General features: G+C 36.3%; 1 protein-coding gene across 1 annotated transcript in view; it reads right to left on the bottom strand.

Moving 5' to 3' along the window:
• TAF1B (TATA box binding protein (TBP)-associated factor, RNA polymerase I, B, 63kDa) overlaps positions 1-10,906 on the bottom strand; it is a gene marked incomplete at its 5' end in the record, with an annotated part of 49,225 nt that overhangs the window by 5,418 nt on the left and 32,901 nt on the right. Inside the window, 6 exons of the mRNA XM_010140991.1 lie at positions 1,685-1,755; positions 2,200-2,290; positions 2,631-2,636; positions 4,856-4,902; positions 5,195-5,372; positions 7,496-7,643. Of these exons, the coding sequence (XP_010139293.1) occupies positions 1,685-1,755; positions 2,200-2,290; positions 2,631-2,636; positions 4,856-4,902; positions 5,195-5,372; positions 7,496-7,643 (541 nt within the window). The remainder of the gene's footprint in view (positions 1-1,684; positions 1,756-2,199; positions 2,291-2,630; positions 2,637-4,855; positions 4,903-5,194; positions 5,373-7,495; positions 7,644-10,906) is intronic.

Raw genomic sequence — 10,906 nt, 5'->3', positions numbered from 1 at the left:
TTTTGAAAAATAATTCAAAATGCCACGTCTTCCATACCTAATGATATAAATAGCGGGGGACTCCAAAAGCAGTGCCCCAAGTAAAACCTGTAAAATCTATTTGATACTGCTAGTATTTTTATGCCGACAGAAAACAGCATGTCTTTTGCTATATTTATCTGGTTGTATGGTATCTCTCAGACTGGCTAAGATTTTTTGAGCGGTTCCTTGTGTATCAGAATTAAGGAAGTCTGGTTTTCTTACTCACATGGATTTAAGTTTAAGCTTTCCATAGTGCAAATTCCAACTGGGAAAAAAAAAAAAAGACAACAAATACCCTACTCCTCCTTTCCACACTGCTAGTGAAAGAAGGTCCAAATGTCATAATTACTGAGGCTGAGAAAGAAAAGTACGATGATATATCAGCACACATTATGATTGCCTAAACTTTGTTTCCCTAGGATAAAATGCAGGTTAAAACCCACTCTTCTTCAACTTCTTTTTATGACCTGTACCTGAATAAACTCATTCATAAACTAGAAATAAAAAAGCAGAAAAGACATCCTAAAGTAATCCAAGGACTGGGAAGCTAATCTTTCAAGAAGACACTAAAATCTACCTTCAAAAACAAAGGCTGCAGAAGGTTTCTGAAAACCTGTATCTAGGATGTAATTGTTCTAGAGCACTCTGTCTCTACTATTTTAAATTTGTTTTAAGATTAATCTTGCCCAGTTACAATGGCATTATGTGATATTTCTGCTTGGAACATTCAGTGGTAAAGCTCTGTAATCTAAGTGGTTCTCATCTAGCTTGGAACATTCAATAAAGCCCCATTTGCCTTCTTAAAAGTGAAATCAAACATGAGTTTCTCAAACCAAACAGGATTATACAACTTGTTTAGAAGTCCTTGAACCAGTCACTTCCAGAAACTGGAAAAGTATATAAAGAGAAAAATATTACTTGCCACACTTAACTTGTCTCTCCAAATATCTGCTGCTTACTAGATACTATTAAACGTAGAATGAAGAACTTCAGATCTAATTTTGTTGAACAAAATTCTGGTTTTCCATATTTCCACAGGTAAGTGAGGTTTTTGTTGTTTTGGCTGTTCACTTTTATGCCAACATAAAACCCAGTAATTTCTTATGTGTACTTCTAGAGCTACTAAAATGAAGTAGATGTACCTGCATTCTGACCACATGTAGCTAGTTATTCGAGTAAAGTCACGTTCAGACAAGCCTTCCTCACCTTCTACAAAAGACTGCAAGGAGTGTGAGAGAAGAGGTATATGCAAGGTCTACCAAAGGACATACTGTGATATCCATACCAAAGGATATGAGAAAGTAGAGGAGCAAAGGGATGGGAAAGCTACAGAAGACCAACAACAATTCATGAAGATCACAGTTGTATTAAGGCAGCTGACAAACCAGTGAAGGTGAGGACCGAGTACTCATTCTGAGGTGCGGTTCTGTAGGTCATTAGGAAGACTGGCAAAGGCAGTTTCAGTTAAGCATGAGGAAAGTGTCTGAAGAATTCCAGCCACTGGTTGTAAAATAGTACTACATTAAATTGTATCCAGAGATGAAAGAGAGAAAAGAAAGTATTATAAGATGTAAATGTTATCACAGTCAGGGCTGCAGATTTTTATGATGGGAAAAGCTGGAGCAGATTTCTGTGTTGCTGGGTAGAAGGAAAGTTTACTCACGTCTTCTCTTAAGAACTTTAGCTTTCTTCTTGGCTGAATAAAACAGTGGCTTTTCACATCTCCACAGATACCTACCAATAAGAGATATAAGGATTGCTCAGAAAAATAAAACTGGAGCAAAAAAATAAAAGAATAGTAGTTTCTGACAAATACTGCTAAAGCTATTAAATTGAAAATCAAAATCATCTAATGGTTAGTGCTATTAAAAGCCACTGCCCCCCAAAGCATCTAGGAAGTCTATTTTCAGACTAGGCAAACTGAGGCATGGGAAGCCTAGATTTATTGTAACGAGTTCAGCTGTATGCACTGCTTGTCACAGAAAGGGAGCATTTAATTAATATGCTGGATAAACATTATGAGTGTAAAGAGAAAATTAAGATAGGGATTTAATCATTATTCACCTGAGCTTGATGGGTGGAAATGCGGAGCAAATTCCTAACTGTTTTATTTCTGTGGGGGTCAGGATTTCCTGTTAAAATCATAAAAAAAAAAAAAGTACTTAAAAAATCTCTTACTTGGCTCTTTCTTCATCCAATTTCTTTTGCTCCACATCCAAGGAATGTTTTATCACCTTGTACCACTTTTTGAACTCAAAATACAGGCCACCTGAATAAAACATCCATGTGTTAGGTTGAGAAGACGTGAAAGAAATGTGTAGTACACAGAAGGTGATCTCTACACAGTTAGATCCTGCGTTTTCCACCTGTATACAAACCTATTACTGAATTCTATGTGCTTAAAGAAAACATACTTGATCTAACAGTTCTGTAAGAAAGAAAAATTCAGAAACGCAGTGAAAGAACAACACGTCATGAGGAGTACGAAGAAATCCCTTAGCTTAGAATAGATCTCAGCACAATTCCAACCTTTTCCCTCCTTTCTGAAAGTTAAGCCATGAACTACCACCTCTCTACTAAATTAACTAATTTCCACAGTGTGAACTGGCCTTCACCTGTTTGAAAGTCAACTTCAAGGGATTAATGAAACTATATATCAAGGTTAGGTTTCAATAAATAAGACCTAAACAAGGTGTAAAATTTCTCAGATACTCAGATGCAAAATTCTAGAAAGTTTAATCAACTCCCCACTGTCTACCCTACTCCTGGGAGTAGGGTAAGTAACTTTACTGGAAAGAGCTGGAAAGATAAACTAGACAATCGTATTCACTTCGTATCAGTCTCCCATGGTTTTTGAGAATAGGAACTTCACTCATTGATATGTGAACAAATATTTACCAGCACATGCAAAAACATTAAGGCATATGACATTCTAGAAGCACATTTATCATCAGTGCTCCAAAGAGGCACAGGACTGAAGTAGACCAACTGAGCACATCAAGTATAAGAATTCTAAATAGAACTATGGTGTAGATTTATATATTTAAAATATAATCAACTCTTATTACCCGTGGGTGGACTATCTGCGTTGTGAATTAACCAGGCTTTGCATTTCCCCATCACGCCAGCTGCACTGCATGCGATGCTTGCATCATCCTTAGCTTTGCCAGCTAGCTGTTTAAACTGTTTTGCAGGTGAATATACTGTTCTTATAATCAAGCTTATATATGTTTTTTATTATCTGTACTTTTGCTATTTGGGTTAACCTGGCACAGGATGTCTTACATGCTAGAAATATAGATGGACTCAAAATAAACATTTTCCTGGCCAGTACTGCTAGTCTGATGTTCATATAGCTGAGCTGGCTGGAAAATACACAGCTCTGTGATACAGACATACATATATATATCTCAATCACATGTTTTATTTGAATATAAACCATACTGTGTATGTGTGCAGTTCACAGAACATACACACACAAACACTAGGTAACTACAACTATCTACTGTACAGCTTCCAGTCTATCTTGAAAAACAGCAGGAGCTGAAATACTATTTTTTTAATTAAAAAAAAAAGAACTAGAGTAAGGATAGTTAAACTGAGAGCGGAGTCAACATAAATTGGATTTTTAAAACTCAGTATTAACTATTATTATTTTCAGCATGCTAACTTCGGGAAAACGCCAGAGGCAGTTTTGAACTCTGACAGAAATTCTCACATCTCACAAAACTGACAGTGCTCTAAAAGAAATTCTCACATCAGCTCCTCTTTGCAGCTGCTCGTCATCACCCCAGTGTTTTAAGGATAAGAACAACTTAACAGAGCATATGGGTCATTTTGCACTAGCAGTAAATAAGTGGGCAAAGAACGAGCTGTTAATTCCCAAAGGCAATGAGACTTGTTAATAAGGGAGAAACCCCATTAAGACATTAACGGCTTTAAGCCTCAGCTTGTAAGCAGTTGCACAACTTCTACTCTTGTCACTATTACATACTTCAAGTTTTCAAGGGAAATGAAAAGGAAGAAAAAAAGGATCCAAGTTTGCGTATCCACTTGAAAATGAGAATTAGGGCTTTTAGTTAACATTGATGACTGTCTCTAGCATGGCTAGCACCAATTTTATTATTGACTTAAGTTTTCAAAAAGTAACAGAAGGGCCAAAATTGACTCAAAACTCGATGGGAAGGCTTAAAAGATAAACTACTGTTAGCACATCTTTGATCTTATTTTCAACTGTGATCTGGATCAGGCCATGGAACATCTTCCTGAAGATTTCTAATCTTTGATTTGGTCTTTCTGCCCTCAAAGAACCATGTTCACACCATTATCTTCTCTATCTTAATTGCTGCTAGCTTTTCCACACTCTCTCAGGATTATTTGGACTAAGAAAGTAGATTACATCTGAAATATGTTACACACTAAGACATTTTATTTAACAAGACTAAACAAGTTTGGATTTTATCATAAACGTGGCTTGATGCCTCTAATAAGTATCTGCTGTTTATAGTCAAAGTGGATTCCCTCTTTACTGTGTACCCATTCATCTTCACCTAGCATGCACAAAAATCTAAAATAAGAGGCAAACATGGACAAAGAGAAGGAGAAAGGTACCTAGCAAAATGTGTGCCAAATTCTCCTATCCAGTACAATAAGAATTATGCAGTAAACTGAGACAATTTTATGCGAACAGGATCTACTATTTTCTTCGAATACGTTTGCCCTAGAAGAATAAATGACAAAACCACATTTTAAGGATAAGACAAGTATTTCTAAGCCTGATTACAAAGTTATTTCACTTAAAATCATGACTGCTTCTATTATAATATTTATATACCTTCTTTGTTATTTTTATTTCTTTCTTCAGCAAAGTCTGAAAGTAACCTGAAAAAAACAATTAAAAAATAATCAAGCTATTTTGTAGATCCAGATACGGCACTTTTCACATGAAGTTCAAATACAACTGACAAAAATTACACCCTAATTTTATTCCAAGTTTCAGATTCAAACTGCTGATTTTTTAAAGTAATACTTAATGTGTAAAATGCCTTCAGGTGTACGTTTTACGATACTGAACTTAATTGAAATTCAAATGCTATAAACTTATTATTACTAAAGAAAGAATGATGCAAAATAATTCATTTGGGCTTTGCTACAGATTTGCCTGTACACTTACCATTCATAGTGATCATCTAATAAAAACAGTAATTTGAGTACAACGACAATAACTGCTGCAGCAAGAACATCGTATTTCACTTTTCTCATTGACTTATTTCCAGGCACAAGAGTCAGGAAATCCACTTCTCCAATACAGATCTTTTTCACCACTCGACAAGTCCAATTATGCAATTCATCTGATTAATGTAAACAAAACCAAAAAATGAGTATGTTGAGATGAGCTAAAAACTTTTACAGTGAAAAGACATTGGACATTTGAGATAAGCATTGCTTAGGTCTTTTACAACCATTAGACGGCAATGTTTTTTCAGTCTGAGAAATATTTTGGGGTATTTTTTAGAAATACTAGGCAACCTTCACTGTGCTTACATGGAAAACAGTCATGACTTACTACATATTCATATGGAGAGAAAAAAACAAACACATTTTTTAATAGTGTTTTGATTCTATTTGAATGATGTTGTTAGATCATCCTGAACACTGTTGTGGCAAAGCTTATCTTAATTCTATATAAATATAGATTAAAAAAACCCCGAAGTCAAAAACTTGTCACAGATTTTTTTCCTGCTGTTGGCTAAACACCGATGCGAGGGCAGATTCAGTACTGCAAAGAGGAAAAGGGACTAATTTTAAAGAAGTTAGGTGGGCACGAACAGCAGCTTAGCCATGGCAGGGCAGCACTTGCTGCTACCCTGACAAAACCTGGATGAGGTACAGGCAATCCCAGCCTAGGTTACAACCTGCTTTACACCGTAAAGCCTATCGCACCCGCTAGCAGGGGTTATGTCAAAAAGACACAGCTCTGAATGCAGCAGTATGCTATCTATACAGTCTCTTATTACCTATGCTTATTTTGCACAGATACAAATCCCCCAAATTTCTCACCTTTCCTGTTCAGCAAGAAATACAGGAGCTGATTACATCACCATCAGATTCCACAAAGGTTAGCAATGTATGACTAAGTACAACCTTAATCCAGCTATACTTTATACTCTTTTGCTGCTTACAAAGAGTTCAGTACGAACTCATTTTTAAACCTCTCGTGCATAACAGTAGAAATTAAACAAAATCACAAAACCAGATTTTCTTATAAAAATACTGTCTTTTATTTCAGATACTTTAAATGGTCTTCTCATTAGTATTTAGTGTTCTAAAAACACTGCCAGTTCATTGCTCAATTTATTTTTTAGGAGTTGTTAGACAACAACAATAGAATTTTTTCAATTTGTAAAAAAAAAAAGCTTCTACATGACAAAAAGCTTAGTTGCAAGAGAAAAGGACAATATATTCTTTTTCTACAGTAGTTTTCAAAGAGCACTTAGCTTAGTATTTCTCTGTAATAACTGTGAAAATGCCAAATTTCTAACTTTTTCTATGATTCAACTGATACTTCAAAATCTGAAAAATAAAGAGATCATCTTTAGGATTACAATACTGGTGCAAAACTAAAAAACCAAGATTTCTGCTCTGCAATTTTAGCCCTAAATTTGTTGGTTATCTTCTCTTCATTCAGTGGCGAGTAAATAGAAATTCCAGGTAGCTTGATTCACCATAACTAATTGCAAAATAAGAGAATAAAAAAAATCCCCAGCTATTAGTTGTTGTAACGCTTTGAGGAAAACAAAAAAATGTTAATTCACAGGCTATTTGTCAGTATAACTCATCTTCAATGACAGTGGTATTTGATAGAAGGTATGGTAGCCCAACAGACAGTTCACATACTAGGACTTAATGGTCTTTCTTTGGCAATTTTATATTCAAGACTTAATTTTAGGATAAACAAAAAAATCCAATATTTATGCAATATATGATTTCAAAACTAAATCAGAAATCAAGTGAGGCAGCAGCTGATTTGTCACACAGCATTGCTTTCTAGTATTAAAATGAATGCTAACATGCAGTATTATAGAATATATAGTCAATATTACATACGAGACAATTCCAGTGCTAAGCAATCAGGTGCCAGCTTCATGAATCATTTCACTAAAGTTAATAAATCACATGAATTCAACTAGTGCCTCTTTTTTCCCATGGATACTGAACGACTGGAAATGAAGTATCCACTCCACAGCCTTAGAGAGCCAGCACCAGAGTGCCCCTGCATATCTGGCCTATAACACATACTCTAAATGTTTGATGAAGGTGTTTTCTATAGAAATTATCTTTCGGTTCAAGCTTAAATTGGTATAAATTAGAAGGAAAAGAGTGGGCACTTTTAAAGTACTAATTCAAGTCTTTTTGCTAGAGTTTAATAAACCAAAGAAAAATTTTATCAGCTCAGGTTTGGGAAAATATTTACCAGGTAAATTAGCTTCCATCAAGTACTTCATGCACAACATGTCTGGATGAAGAAAGCAGCTGTCTGTTATATCTGGAAAACGAGGCAGTTCTAAAAACTCTGCAAGCTCAAGCATTTTGTTGTATACTTCTTCATATACAGGCCATGACTGAAAGATAAGATTAGAAGTTGTTAGACATTTGCTCTATTACCGTATTTGTTAATGATTTAAAATTAGTTATTGATGCTAAATTCTGTAATATTTAATACAGAATTATTTATACAGACTCTTTTAGCAGTCTCTATGACTAAACATATATGCAAGAAAGGAGCCACACTGCAGTACTGCAAAGAGAATGTGCTAGTTTTAAAGCCCATGAAATACATAAGTAACAAATAGAAAGTGACTTCAGACCCACAACCAATGCACTCCCTTTCTTGTGAAGTGATCAATACGTCTCCACATGCTCCAAAATTGATAAAGCATTAGGAAAAAAAAAAAACAAACACATGCAATTACGGTTGAACTCTCTGAAAGGCTAAGAGATCATAGAGCCTCAGAAGGGTGGAGGTTGGCAAGGACTGCTTGAGATCATCAGGTCCAAGGCCCTGCTTGGGTCAGCTAGAGCAGGCTGCCCCAGCCCCGCGTCCAGTCGGATTTTGAGTACCTCTATAGATGACAGCACCACAAGGTCTGTGGGAAACCTCCTCCAGTGTTTCACCACCCTTACTACACAAAACAAAAAAGAGTTTTTTCCTTATACTTAAATAGAACGTCTTCCATTTCAATTTGTGCCCATTTCCTCTCATCCTGTCACTGGATACCACTAAGGAGCATCTGGTTTTCCTTCTTCACACCCTCACGCAGGTATCACACCATACCCACCCTAAGTCTTCTCTTCTCCATCTCCAGGCTGAACAGTCCCAGCTCCCTCACCTTCCCCTTGTTTGTCAGATGCTCCTCTCAGTCACCTTCATGGCCCCTCACTGGACTCACTGCACTATGTCCCTATCTCCTTTGTACTGGGGAGCCTGGAACTGGACCCAGCATTCCAGATGCGTCTCACAAGTGGTAAGAAGAGAGGAGGGATCAGCTCTCTTGATGTGCTGGCAATGCTCTGCCTAATGCAGCCTAGGATGATGTTGGTTGTCGTTGCCACAAGGGCACATTGCTGGCTAACATTGATCTTGACAGCATCTTGTCTACCAGAACTCCCAGGCTTACTGACTTTTCAGTCAGTAAGCCTCCTAGCACCCGCTGTTGTCTGCAATTATTCCACAATTATAATACATAATTGTGTATTTATTTATCATACTTATCAACAAGAATGTGATCAATACGAGACTGACCGGTCTTTACTTCCCCAGATCCTTCTTCCTACCCTTCTTTAAGACAACAGTGATGTTTGCTTTCTTCCAGACCTCAAGAAACTCCCCCAGTCACCATGACTTTTCAAAAATTACTGACAGTGACCATGTGATGACACCAGCCAACTCTCTCAGCTCTTGTAGCACAACCTCATCATGACCCCCGAACCTTCATCCAGAACCACGTCCAGTTTGTTTATATATTCCTTAACCTGCTCCTTCTCCACCAAGGGTAAGTCTGCCTTACCCTAGACTTTTCCACTGGTTTCAAGGACCTGGGACTGTTGACAGTTGCTCTTATCAGCAGACTGAGGCAAAAAAGGCAATCATCACTCTTAGCCTTCCCCTTAGTCTTTGCATCCAAGTACCATTCCCATTCAGCAGCAGGCCCATGTTCTCTAGAACCTTTCCACAGAATCTTTAATATAATTTCATTTTAAAAAATACTTAATTCCACATTTGCATATTTTTCCATTAAGATAACTCTGCAATTCTCTTTTCAAAACTATTGTCTACATGAAGAAAGTTCTCCCAATTTCTGCTGAGATATTCCTGCTAGAGGAGAATATAACTTGCACACAGATTTTGACATGCTTATTCATAATGAACTCGGCAAGGTCTGATGTTTGTGTAAGTATGAACTGTAGGATCTGACCCTCATTTCTTAATACCTGAACTGTTTCATTAAACATTCTTAATTCTCTGTATTTTAAATGATTACTTGGATTTACCTCTTAAAGTGGTAACTTTCATTTGTTCAGGCTACTTTACCACTTCGATCATATTTTAAAAGTGCTTCCTCTGCTTTAGTTGGTTGTTTTAAGCCAGCAGAGCACTTCATCATGTATTAGTATTTTATCAAATGAATTTGTGCATAAAGTACTTTAATGGGAATTTAGCAGGGTTTTACAATTTGTGCACAGGTTCAAAACCTTCCTGCACAAGAGTGAATTCAGGCTTCGAGGTTTTTTTCACAGATCAGATTTAAAACAGAGTAATTAATTACATTTACAACAACAAGAAGACTGAAATAGTGGGGTTTTATTCAATCATTTGGTTTAATCTATTTCAATATAAGCTATGTAGCTAATGTTCAAATTTCATTGTTTTGAATGATTGCCAACACTTCTTTTTCTTTTTTTTTAAATGACGTCCCCTCAGACTGCAGCTCAGACTTGCTTAACTGCAAGAATACATGCTTAAGCAAATGAGTAATTCTGCTGTCACTTACTATTACACATGCAACTTTCTGTAACAGTTAGGAAGTTGTATCATGTTCATTATATTTTCAAAACAGTGTTAAAAATTGGCTTAGACTACTACAGGACTACCTTGAGAAACAAGAAAAACACGCATTACCAGACTTCTGTAGGAGACCAGGCTCACTGTACTTCCATTCCTCTTAAAAAGCAGTGCTAACCTGAATACCAACACCATCTTATAACAAAACCTGAATCATAAGTAACTTCTCTTGAGCGTATTTGGAGAAAAATTGAAGTCCCAAATAATTCAAAGAAAAGCACTACATAAATACTATCCTGTACTAGATATAAAGGAGATAAATTTTTCCCTCTAATGAAAAGCACTTGAATTAGTAGCTTCTTAATTTATTTTCATCTGTGCATATTATTAAGATACAGGGAATTCAGTCATATGAAGCATTCCCGTTCTCAAACATTAAACTATCACCACTGAAGTTATCTAAACAGTCTAATTTAACACCCAGGTATTTTAAGGAATACAGCTCTTAACTGGTGGACTTACCTACAGACACCTATATGACCTTACACCCGTGCTTCTCTGACTGTATTGGGATAAGGAGACAGCTTTCCTATCCTCGGTACTAGTGAATCTTGCCTTCCTCCCAACACCGACTTTAATTTCAAAGCTTTTGTTTGCAATTTAGAGAAGGCAATTTGATTCATTTTCAAAACGGCTAGAAAACACTCAGCTGTGCAATGACAACTGATGCTTTTTTTTTTTAAGAGCAAACACTAGTAGTGTAAAAACTACAAATAAAAATTAATACCGAGAGCTATCAGTTGACTTACTTTAGAAAGAGTG

The sequence above is a fragment of the Buceros rhinoceros genome, unplaced genomic scaffold (genome assembly GCF_000710305.1).
Source record: "Buceros rhinoceros silvestris isolate BGI_N320 unplaced genomic scaffold, ASM71030v1 scaffold7728, whole genome shotgun sequence".
Lineage (NCBI taxonomy): Eukaryota > Metazoa > Chordata > Aves > Bucerotiformes > Bucerotidae > Buceros > Buceros rhinoceros.
Note: the sequence above shows the minus strand (reverse complement) of the source record. Positions and strands in the feature narration are given on the sequence as shown.